Raw genomic sequence first — 12,819 nt, forward strand, 5'->3', positions numbered from 1 at the left:
TTAAAAAAGCGGTGATAACAGGTCATTGTGCATTTAGAATTTGGAAGGATATAAACAATTTGCATTTATCCACCCTCCTAAATGACACTTGCCCGGCTATTTCAACTGACCCTAACATAGCTACTGAACAGTTCATGGACTGGATAAGTAATGCCATGAATCAACTGGTACCAATCAAAACCATCTCTAAAAACAGATCTTCTCCCTCGGCGCCATGGTTTACCAACGCACTCCGAGAACAAAAACAGAAGTGCAGAAACTATGAGAGACACTGGCGCAGATCGTACTCCATAGAACAAAAGATGCAGTATGAACAAGAACTCAATAAGTATAAAAAAATAATTATGGAAGAAAAAAAGAATGTTCTATGCCATACAGATTGAAACAGCTAAAATCTCCCATAGAGAACTGTACCAAGTTGTGAATCAACTATCTGGAAGCACACAAGCTACTGTTCCTTCTCAAACGCAAGCATTTACTGACGCCCTAGCTCTATACTTTTTTGAAAAAGTTAATATCTATGTAGAGTTCTCCTCTAAAATAACCACTTCTAATAACCTATTTAGTATTAACCCCCCTGACCACTGTTTATCACATTACTCGGAAGTTAATGAACAGGATATAGTGGACGTAATGAAGGCCAAAAATAAAATAAAGCTCTCTCCCCAGTCACGAATCTGATTGCGCCAGTGATAACCCTAATTTGTAATGCCATGTTTGAGACAGGTATATATCCAGCCGTACTGAAAAACACACTTCTCAAACCTCTCTTAAAGAAACCTCACCTGGAGGCATATGAATTGAAAAATTATAGACCTATAGCTAGTCTGCCGTTTCTGGCTAAGGTTGCAGAGAAGGCAATAAATTCGCAACTTTCGGAATTCATTGAGAATCATCATCTGCTGGATGATACGCACTTTGGGTTCCGTAAACTTCATGGAACTGTAACCGCTCTCATTAACCCCTTCCACACTCATGACGAGCTGGGCTCGTCATGGTGTAGCCTCCTCAAACACTGATGACGAGCCCAGCTCGTCATAAAACAATGAAAAAGAACAATTTGCAGCACAGAGGGGGAAAACGCATAGCAGCCATGGAGTTAAAGCTACAGAGGACATTAGAATAATAAGAGACCAGGGAGGCACTGCAGTGCTTATATTATTGGATTTGTCTGCAGCCTTCGACACGGTCGATCTTGCTATTTTGATCGGCCGTGTCGAGGCAATCGCGTCCAACACAGAGCTAAGGATCTGCTGACCTCCTTCCTGTCGGAAAGAACGCAGGCAGTTAGCCTGGGGCCATTTCGATCGGCCGAGCTAATCCTCCCCTGTGGAGTTCTTCAAGGCTCATCCCTAAGTCCGACACTTTTTAATATCTACGTGTCGGACTTAGCCAGAGTTATAAAATCTCACGGGATTGGCCTTACCTCCTATGCCGACGACACCCAGCTGGTGTTGGCAATTAACAGGAATGGAGATCAAGTGGCAAAATTTTTCCAAGAAGGCATGCTGGCCATCAAGGATTGGATGGCCAGAAACTGCCTCAAACTTAACTCCGAGAAGACGGAAGTGGTTATTTTTGGGAAACTATCCCCAGTGTGGTCTAGTTTATGGTGGCCTCCATCAATGGGGCCCGATACCTCAACCAGTCTCAAAGGTTAGGAATTTGGGAATAATATTTGACGACAACTTAAATTTTGTTTCCCTTGCCAACCAAGTTACGTCCACAGCCTTTTTTAAACTTAATATCAAAAAACGTATCCCATTCCTACCAGAAAGTGCAGGGAAGACACTGATTAGCACTCTGGTAATGTAGTCATTAGATTACTGTAATGGACTGTTTGCAAATGCACAATGCAGGGTTATCAAAAAAATGCAGACGGTCCAAAATGCAGGTGCTCGTTTGCTTTCAGGAACACCTAAATTCCAGACCATCTCACACATTATTCGTAACTACCACTGGCTGACGATCAAGAATCGCATAAAATTCAAGACTTTATGTCTGACTTACAAAGCTGTTCACAATCAAGGCCCAACATTTCTATCTAAACAGCCGGTCGTATACCGTCCCACCAGACAGCTTAGATCTATAACTGCCAATCAGCTAGTGGTGCCTCGTACCAGGACAACGGCCTGGGGAGACAGACGTTTTGTGGTGACAGCAGCAAAGCTATGGAATGCTCTACCATTACAGATCCGCTTTGCTCCTCTGCTACAATTTCGCAAAATGATAACACAGCTGTTCAATCAGTAATCCCAGCCTTTTCCTACATCCTCACTGAATCTGTAGTGCCGAGACGCCCAAGGGCATTTGTTTGCGCTTTACAAATTTCAAAAATAAATAAACATTTGGCCACGAGAATAGTTCTAAATCATCATGTAGGTGTAGTTTTGAAGGTCATGAACCAAAAGCTGGTAATTAAAAATAAAGCTTATGGTTTATTTTACAATTTGCCAAGCCACACTTTGCCTATAGAGGCAGTCTTTGGGCATTTTAATTTAATGAATTAAAATCCAAATTCAGTTGTTCTGGAAAAGCTGCATCCAAGGTACTTGCCATAAACAGTATAACCCCAATATTCTTTTTCCCCTCTAGCAGAACGATGCACTTCATGATGGAGTTCACAGAACAACATATCTGTACAGGTAGCCACAGCCCAAGCTACAAGATAGCTGCTCGCTAGTGGGAGTTGCAGTTCCTGCTGATTAGTAATTGGGTTCATTGGAAGGTAATTTAAAGATGCCATTTAATCTATAGATGTTAGGCTTTTGCTATGCGTTTTGGTTGCTTGCCTTTTATTGCTAGCTGCAGGGACAATACTGTGCCATTTTGCTTTATACATATTACATGTAAAATTAAGTTTATACACCAAAACATTTAAACAAACATTAATAGTAGTAGTTCCTTGTGCACAGAACCTGTTAACATACTGTGAATCATACTCCATATTTCAATGGGAATCAATGGTCCTGCAGTAATCACAAGAACAAACCAGGAAACAAGAGCAACAAAAGTTGGCTTTTCTTTATCCAAATCCAGTATGTTTGTATCAACATAAGGAGCTATATTCAGCATACTTGCTAGTCCATGATAGGCAGTGTCTTACCCTCACTACTGGAAAACCCGCCCAGTGAATGCCTTGTGCGGTTTCTCTCCCGGTCTATGTTTAATGTCAGGGACACCCTTCTTTCCTCCGACGATCCTGTATTTTAGCCTCAACAACTGTACAACGGTCTGAATAATGCAGACAATGGAATTAGGCTGAACAATCAAGAATCGCACTAAATCTTGAGACTTCAAAACTCCCCCCTCCAGCACCCAAACCAACCACCTCAACTCTGCTGACCCTCAAGGTAACAACTAGTCAGCCTGGAAACTGCAGCTCCTGTACCAGCTTCTTGCCACCCTGCTGTGGGCAAGCTCAGTAACAGTTGGAAGGGCACCTCACCACACTTATTGTGAAGGGTGAAGTAGATAGAATCACAAGGGATGACATCAGAGGAATGCAGGCCCGTGTGAAAGGAAGGTGAGGTTATTACGTTTTACAAATGTTTTCATCAGACATCCTCTCTCAGAAACTATCTTCTATGCACAAGGAGGAGACACCAACATACAGCAAAGCTTTTATTTTAGGAACTTTGATCTAACCTTACCTTTACAACTAAGATTAATCAAGGACACTATAGCATCAAAACTAATGAATAAAAAACATTGTGCAAGCAGCCTGCCCCCTTTAGAATCATTGTGATCGTAAATCATATCAAACAGTTTTTAGAAAGGTGTACACTAATCCAGACTATTTAGAGAAGATGAAGCACTGGAAATATATTTTGCAGCGAGTAAGGCAAGGAAACAGGTGTTAAATGTTATCGCTTTCTGTGCTTAACTGAACAATGTAAGATACATCTGAACAGAATCATAAGAAATTGGACTGCTTACCAATTTGCGAATTAACATTCTAACCTACCCAACACAGGGCTAAGTTTATTATGTAGAGTGCCCATTTATATATGTAATGCACATACGTATAAACTTACCACAGTGGTTTCCTTTCTCCTCTCATTAAATGATAACTACATCTCAAAGGCAATACTGTCACAGGAGGTATGTTGTTATAAACGCTCCAGAAACTCTATACAGAAAAATAGAAGAGTTTAATGATTATTTCAGCATAGAAATGCAACACCTATTAACATTATCAGACTACAAGAAATGTCATTAACATTCACATGTCATGAATTTCAAAATTGGGTCAATTTCTTTTAGAAGGTTTTAATTTGTTTTAAACTGCACAGAGACTGTATTCCCATATCGATAAAGATCTTCAGATCGTAATATAATAATATTGACTCTAATAGATCTGTCTACAAGTATAACGATTAAGGTTACAAAAGCAAAACAAAAGTGGGAAAAGCAGAACAAACAGATGGCATGAGCATATCTTAAACGGCTGTGAATATATTTTCCAGTAACACACATTTAGAGTATATATATATATATATATATATATATATATATATATATATATATATATATATATATATATATATATATGTCTATACTAATATAATAAAGAGAGAGCTCAAACCTTTGGTGCTGTGGTTCCTGAGACTACCCACCTCAATCACAACACCCAATACAGCGTTGGAAAGGGCAGTTGCAGCAGAAGGACATAGGCTATGCAGACGCCCACCATATACATTTAAAAAGGTAAAAGAACAGTGCCAGCAAAGTAGTCCCTTGTGGGCGTGTCTGCGTTGTGCTGTGGGCGTGTGCTGGGGGCGTGACAAACGCTGGGGGCGTGTGGTACGTTCCGCCCTTCATGCCATGTCTCATATCGTGTGCTGTGGGCGTGGGATTACGAAAACAAAAAGCGAGCATATGGCCCAATATTTCATTGTTTTTTCTTCCCAGGTGCTGTACATTCCAGCTCTGGGTGTCCACCCCGCTCCCTTTAAATACCCCTGCACCCCATAATCATAACCCACCCGTACTCCTTAAAATACCCCAACACCCTTAAACACTAACCCATCTCAACCCTATAATTATACCATGTACCCCAAAACACAAACTTACCCCTAAACCCTAAAATACCCCTGTACCCCAAAACCCAAACCTAGCCCTGAACCCTATAAATACCTCTGTACCTCAAAACGCAAACCTACCCCTGAACCCTAAAAAATACCCCTGTACCCTAAAATACCCGTTTTCCCAAAACCCAAACCTAGCCCTGAACCCTAAAAATACCCCTGTACCCCAAAACTAGCCCTGAACCCTAAAAATACCCCTGTACCCCAAAACCCAAACCTAGCCCTGAACCCTAAAAATACCCATGTACCCCAAAACCCAAACCTAGCCCTGAACCCGTAAAATACCCCTGAACCCCAAAATCCAAGCCCACCCCTGAACCCTAAAAATACCCCTATACCCCAAAACCCAAACCTAGCCCTGAACCCTAAAATACCCCTGTACCCCCAAAACCCAAACCTAGCCCTGAACCCAAAACTAGCCCTGAACCTTAAAATACCCCTGTACCCCCAAAACCCATACTTATCCCTAAACTCTAAAACTACCCCTGTACCCCAAAACTATATCTGAATGCTTAAAATACCCAAATACCCCAAACATATACCTCAGAACTCCAAAACATATAACCCTATACCCATACTTACCTTATCCAAACATTAAAAAAAATTCTACTACCGTTCATGCATTTGCAACGATTTTCGTTGTAAATGTATGCGTGGTACACGCATATAAAATGTAACGCCATGCGTTATAATGGCATTGCAGAGTCATGGTACTTTCGTAATGAAAGTATGCGGAGTGATGGTATGCTGAAAGAAAGTTGCAGAATAATGGGTGTTTACCCTCCCCCGGTAAGTACATTGGTGGCACGGCGGCCCACATCTGCAGCAACATACTCATTTTTTCACCATCGATTTGAAAACTGCACATGTCTCTCTCATTGATGGCCAGCACCGACATACACTTTTAGACACACCTCCCGCCACAAGTTCTAGAATTGCGAACTTTTGAGCTGGGGAGCTACGTTCGAATCCCGGCATCAGCTCAACATCCTGTTATTCCAGGCAAATCGTTTTGTCTCCGCGTGCCTACCACAAATGAATGTGTTCTTCTGTAATGTAAATTGTGCTCATGCCATGTTGTCGGGTTTGCGCTATGTAATATTGCAAGGAAAAATAAAGTAGGGAAACTCGAGTTCACACACTACTGAACGCGCACTCTTAAGTGCATCAGCAGTGCACTGTGAATCGGAGCGTTTCACAGGCCTGTCACAGATAAGAAATGCTATCAAAACGAAATCCTACAAAACAATATACTACTGGCCGGCAGCAATTCATACCCGGACAACGTCGGGACGGGCTGCTAGTGGACACCGAAGGAACAGCCTGCCTGGAGAACGGGAGTCAAGTCCGTCAGAAAGTGAAGAAATCTGACGGCGTCTCAGACAGCCCGGGTGAAAGGTAGGACTTAATCGGATGTGCCAGTGGGGAGAAATACAGACTGTTTTAAGCACAATTTAACTATGTTCGAGGAAAAGCGGCTACAGCTGTGTCAGCGAAAATAATCCTTAACGAATTACCCGTAATATACAACTTAGGTTGCAAGCATAACGATGTTTGCAGATACGTTGCGTGAAAGGGAGGAAGCGGCGGAAAGTATGTTTGACAAATCCCCGGCTGGGGAGACAAACCCGCAAGGCCTTTCGGTTTCTAACATCACCGAAAATGCTAATCCCACATTGAAAGACCTTTTTAGAAAAATGGAGAAACTCATGAAAAAGGAAACATCGAAGTGGTGGGAAACTAAATCACTCTCGAGGTACATAAAAGTCGGTAGAGTTCCGAGAGGTTTAAGAATAACTCTGGCGCCAAGCTACGAGACTCCAGACCCTGCAATGCTCTCCGAGTGGACAGAGACTAATTTGGAGTGCTCCGGCAAATTAATGGGAATCCTGGTCCGTTACGCAGAAAGTGACCGTTTAAAAATTCAGGCAGAAATTGAACAGCTTGAGACGGAAATAAGTGACTTGGGACCCAGTGAACAGGCTGATAAATTCAGAAGTGAAATGATGCAAAGGGTAAAAAAAGAAGAGAAGAAAATAATCAAGAAACACAAGGCGTTCAAGTTTGAGCGAGACCCCCTCGATTATCTGAATGGACAAATATTCACATATGCTAAAAAATATGAGAATGTTAAAGCCCGTGCGAGGAAAACTAGACAAACTAATGCAGATAACAAAACAGTGTCAATTTCCTCAACAGATATCAGTGCTACATCGGGGAGTGAGGCGGAAAACGAAGCTGCAGGACCCTCCACGGTGGGGTCAGGGAAGCTTACATTGGCACAAGAAGTGAGCTGCCTATGTCAAGATCGACGAGACACACTGTGGTCTCGAGTCAAAGGTGGTCCACAGACAAACGCCACCTGGCTAACCAAAAGCGGCGCGCCAGGAGGAAATGCCGCAGGTACAAAGCAATCTAATGTGAACCAAGCAGCAAGGGGCCGCTGGAACAAATCAAACCGGAAGCAACCCCCAAGTTAAACAAACAATCGATTATCAACCTCACTGACATTACCCTTTCCGCCAATGATGAGATGATCCTAGGCCTAGGGTTATCATATTGTGCACCCTCGGACTTCAATTACGTGGATGCGAGAATGGACACATCGTTTTGTAAGAAAGTTAAAACTCAATAAATTCTTTCTCCTGCAACCGAAAAAGAAAAAAAGCGATAGGGACGCCAAAGAGTCCCTCATTGTTAGAAGTCGGAGATCGAATAGATTTTGATGAAATCTGGAGTTTACAACAAGAGGGGGCATCAACAAGTGACTTACTGTTAACAACTTCAACGGAAGACCAAGCAATGAGTCATACCCCTTTTAAACCCAGATCAACTTTCCAACCGATTCTAACCCACGAAAATCTGGAGGTTTATCATGAGTTAGTCATCAAGGATTTAAAGCAACTCTATGCCATTACCAACAAGAAACACAAAGCCATTAATAAGAAAAATCAATGTTACCATGATCTAATCAATAAATTGGAACGTGATCAAAATGTGATCGTCCGCCAAGCAGACAAGGGCGGCAACATTGTTTTATGGCCGAGAGATGTGTATGTTGCAGAGGCAGAAAGTCAACTTTTGGACTCCACATGTTATAAGAAAAGCAACTTGACAGCATTAAAAATGGCCTGGCAAGAGCAAAATCTGAAACTAATGGCATGGAGAAGCGCCAAATTATTGTCTAATGATGAATACAACTTCATGAAAAATGACCATCCAGTTATACCAACTTTCTATTTGATACCGAAAGTGCATAAAGACATAAATGTGCCACCAGGTAGGCCGATTATTTCGGCCATAAACAGCTCGATCGAAGATATCTCCCGATATAGACTTTTTCCTTCAAGAGTGGGCGAACGGTTTAAAATCATATGTACAGGACACCTCTGATTTTATCAGAAAATTGGACAAGGTTGTCTGGAACACTGACTATTTGCTTAGCACACTAGATGTGACTTCATTGTACACGTCTATCAAACATTCCAACGGTGTAAAAGCAGTTGCATTTTATTTAAACAAAAGGTCTATGAATTTCTCTGCGCATAACAAAATATTATTATCTATGATCCAGATCTGTCTTGAACAGAATTATTTCCTGTTTAATAATCAAACGTATCAGCAGGTTAGGGGTGTTGCAATGGGGTCCTGCTTCTCCCAGAGTCTGGCTTGTCTCCATATGGGACTGTGGGAGGAGCGGGTCCTCGGCAACACTCTTAGGCATATCAATCAGGAACATATACCTATATATGTAATGTACATTGATGACCTATTTATGGTCTGGAAAGGATCATTGGAGCAAGCACAAGAGTTTATCAGAGAGATTAATAATAACGACCTAAATATGAAATTCACCACACATATAGATGCCAGGTCTGTGTTTTTTTTTTTTACACAGAAGTATATATAACAGACACTGGAATCGCCACCAGGTTACATAGGAAACCAACCGCAGGGAATACGGTATTACATGCCTCTAGTCAGCATCCTTATCACTTGATCAGCAGCATTCCCTTCGGGGAAATGTTGTGGATCAAGCGTATAAGCAGTACAGATGCAGAATGCATTAAAGCACAGGAGGAAAGCAAGGCACGTTTCCTTTCCCGGGGCTACTCCATTAAAACTATCCAAAGAGCCATCAACCGTTCGGCATCCATAACTAGACAAGAAGCCTTAGCGATGAAAGAAAAACCCAGTGTTCAGGCAACAAAAGATAATGTGATAAAACCCAGGGTCATTATCACATACAGCAGACCGCACAAGGAGATTCAGCGAATTTTCTATAAAAATTGGAACCTAATTTCAGGGGACCCTGTTATTAGGAAATTTGTATTGAACAAACCCAACATCACTTTTAGAAAATCTACTTCAATGGGAGATAAATTAATGAGTAACTTCCTCGAAAGGCCGGTTTCTGATACATGGGGCGCCCTCGGAGGAGGGTTCAAGAAATGCACTGTCTGCAAGGCATGCAAGAATGGGTGTAATAAGACCCAATATATGGTGCCTTTTAATACCAAGCCTGTATTGATTAAAAAACGCATGTCCTGCAGAACGGAATTTGCAGTGCATAAACGGGTACTACAGCACATCAGGGCCATTGTGGGGAAAGAGCAAACTTACCCGGTGGCCCGCCACTTTGAAAGTCTGCACAACAGTGACCCTTCTGTCCTGTCATATTATGCGATTGACTGTGTAATGCCACTTATGAGACGAGGAGACAGAGATGCACGGCTCCGATTATTGGAGACCAGGTATATAATAGAGCTCGACAGCAAAGCCCCGCGGGGCCTTAACGCGAGTGAAGATTTATACACATGTTTATAGATGTCCAATAACATATACCCGAGTCCAGATAATTGTTTTAGATACTGTAGAGTCTAAACCTCCTTTACAATATGAGTTTTTTTGTAATAATGATTGTAATCTTTCAATGGGAATTAGCATCTTAACTAAGTGAGGATTCATAAGAATACTGTATATTTTCCTCCCACAACTTTTCCCTTTTTTACCATGATTTTTTTTAAACATACAGTAAAATATAAGAATTACAAATTAGATATTTGCACTTTTTTGCACTTAGGGTTTAGGGAAACTTTTGATGAGTAATTTTTGGTATAGTTTAGGAGTTTACACGAAATATAGCGAATATTGTCTTCTTTACAATGAAATGCTATAAAGGGTGTTTTCTTGGTTGACTATAGATATGGTTCATTTATTGGTCGTGTGATTTTTGTACAAATTTTATTGAAGTTTTACAGAACTTGACAGTTTTTGCACAATCAATTTTTTGCTGCATAACATTTTTACTTTAGGATGTAATTTTAAGGAGAAAATATAGGGACACTTTGTCCTTTATTGTAAATAATGTATATACTACAATGATAGAGAATTGTTTGTTATCCATATTTATATTTACAATATATTTTTCCATGTCTTTTATAATGTACAGTTTTGTATATAATGAGATAATTTATAATTTGCATGTCTTTGCACAATAGATATATTTTGCACATTTTCACAACCATGCAATGTCTTCTAAACTAGGGCACTACGCCCTTTATTCTTTCAACCTAGCTCCACCAGCATGAATAAGGAAATGTCTAGCAAGGGGTTAATTGCAGGCAGGTCAGAATTATACAGTGCCGCCCCCCTTTTTTGTACTCCTTAAATACCCTCATCTATGTCAAGCAATGTATCATGTGATCAAGCCTCTGGCTAGAGGTGAAACGCGTCATGCGGGCTTGCTGGGTTTTACTTTGTAAACTGGATTAAAATCACTGCACCTTATTCTGGGTCTGGCTTATTAGTTTGGTGAACTGTCTGGATTTGACTGTGATGCTGCACGAGTGGTATCGAACGGAGTGAAAGCAATATACACATATATACACATACATACATACACATATACATACATATACACACACACACACACACACACACACACACACAAACATTCCGCATTATTGCATAATAAATTAATATCCAGTTAATTCATAACTGGAGCGCAGATTTGCCTCAATCAATCAATCAATGACATTTATAAAGCGCACTACATACCCGTAGGGTCTCAAGGCACCTTAGCCGTCCTTTCCGGGCTACCTTCAAAAATAGCTAATTCCACACAGCTTACATCCAAAAATTCATTCAACAAGCTATTTACAGTCTAGCCAAAATGATCATAAACAAAACAGCAACATTTTGCAGTGGAATCTCCTTTGAACTACCTGCCATTATTCATTCTGGAGTTGGGGAAGTAACTACAGGAATGATTCTAGATAGCTCTATAAATACTTGGTATCCAATATTGTGTTAGTAGAGCCTAGTTAATCAGTTCATAAATCCTTTTCAGGAATTGCAACTCAAAGTTGAACTCATTGGGGTCTCCGGTGCAGTGGCATAGCTGGAAAGTGGTCCCAAATCAAATGCGATTCTCCAAGTCAGTTTTGGATTTTTAGCCAACAGAACAAGGAGGTTTAAAACTTGTAATTGAAATTTCAACAATACATACATGCTCAAATACAAATTCCGTAGTTTGAAAATCCAAGGCTAGTTGAAGGAGTGAAAGATGAGCTTCAACTAGGGTGATTTCATTTCTCCCCAGCGAAACATTAAATATGGGGTTCCTCAGGGGGCTTCATTAAGCCCAACCCTGTTTAATGTATTTGTTTCCTCATTGGCAGCTATTGGAAGAAAGTGGGGTGTTGAAATGTGTTCTTATGCTGACGACACCCAGCTGATGGTCACCATTGATGAGAAAGATGATCCATGAAATCACATGTCTCCACTGTCTGTGGCAGAGGCTTTGCATTATTGAAAATGCTCAGACGAGTCTTCCCCTGGATTCCGACTGAGTGTAGGAAGACCCTGGTCCAGTCGCTGCTGATGAGCAGACTGGACTACGGCAACTCTCTGTTTGTTGGAATGGCAGACTATCTTTTCTCTAAACTGCAGATATTGCATACAGCCTTTGCCGCGGCATTTTGCACTAAGAAGAGATATGATTCGGCCAAAAGTTGCATGCGAGAACTACATTGGCTCCCAATGCGACAAAGAGCCAACTTCAAATTACTGTGTATCACACACAAGGTACTTTACAATACAGGCCCTACCATTCTACACAATAAAGTCAAATTCCATAGACCATCGAGGAACCTTCGATCCAGAACTTCAGGAAGAGCAAACACTACCCACGTGAAGACTGTCAGGATGGGAGAGCGGGCTTTCTCTCATCTAGCTGCAACCAAGTGGAATGAACTACCTCCCAATCTCAGACTGACAGAATGTCTCTTATCATTTAGGAAACAATTAAAGACACTACTCTTCCCTAAACCAGAATAATCAGTAATCAATGCGGTCACCGTACCCCTCAGCACCAAACCTCAGCGCCGTGATATCCTACCTAGGATGATTGTTAGCGCTTTATAAATAAATTAAATACAAATGCAAATGAGCTTTACGGGGGATAGGATTGACAGATTTTCAGTTATCCTCCAAATTTAAGGACCCTCCCGGATCAGAAGCCTAAGAGAGTAAAAGAAAGGTACTACAAACAGACTAAAGACACAATTCCTGGGATTGGAAGAAAGAAGTGACGCACACTAAGGAAGCACAACATTTATATCTACTAACCCATGACCTGTCCACTACATTTGGGGAAAAAATGAAGTACCCCCCATACACATAGGAGGTATATTTCATGTCCCTTCAATGTTTTGCACCTTAAAAA

At 41.1% G+C, this 12,819-nt stretch overlaps 1 protein-coding gene across 1 annotated transcript in view; it reads right to left on the bottom strand.

Annotated features, from left to right (window-relative positions):
• The window catches only part of EIF4E3 (eukaryotic translation initiation factor 4E family member 3), a 123,004-nt gene that overhangs the window by 65,530 nt on the left and 44,655 nt on the right, over positions 1-12,819 (bottom strand). Inside the window, exon 3 of the mRNA XM_086938916.1 lies at positions 4,038-4,132. Coding sequence (XP_086795042.1) covers positions 4,038-4,132 — 95 coding nt within the window. The remainder of the gene's footprint in view (positions 1-4,037; positions 4,133-12,819) is intronic.

Source organism: Lissotriton vulgaris, chromosome 9 (genome assembly GCF_964263255.1).
Source record: "Lissotriton vulgaris chromosome 9, aLisVul1.2, whole genome shotgun sequence".
Lineage (NCBI taxonomy): Eukaryota > Metazoa > Chordata > Amphibia > Caudata > Salamandridae > Lissotriton > Lissotriton vulgaris.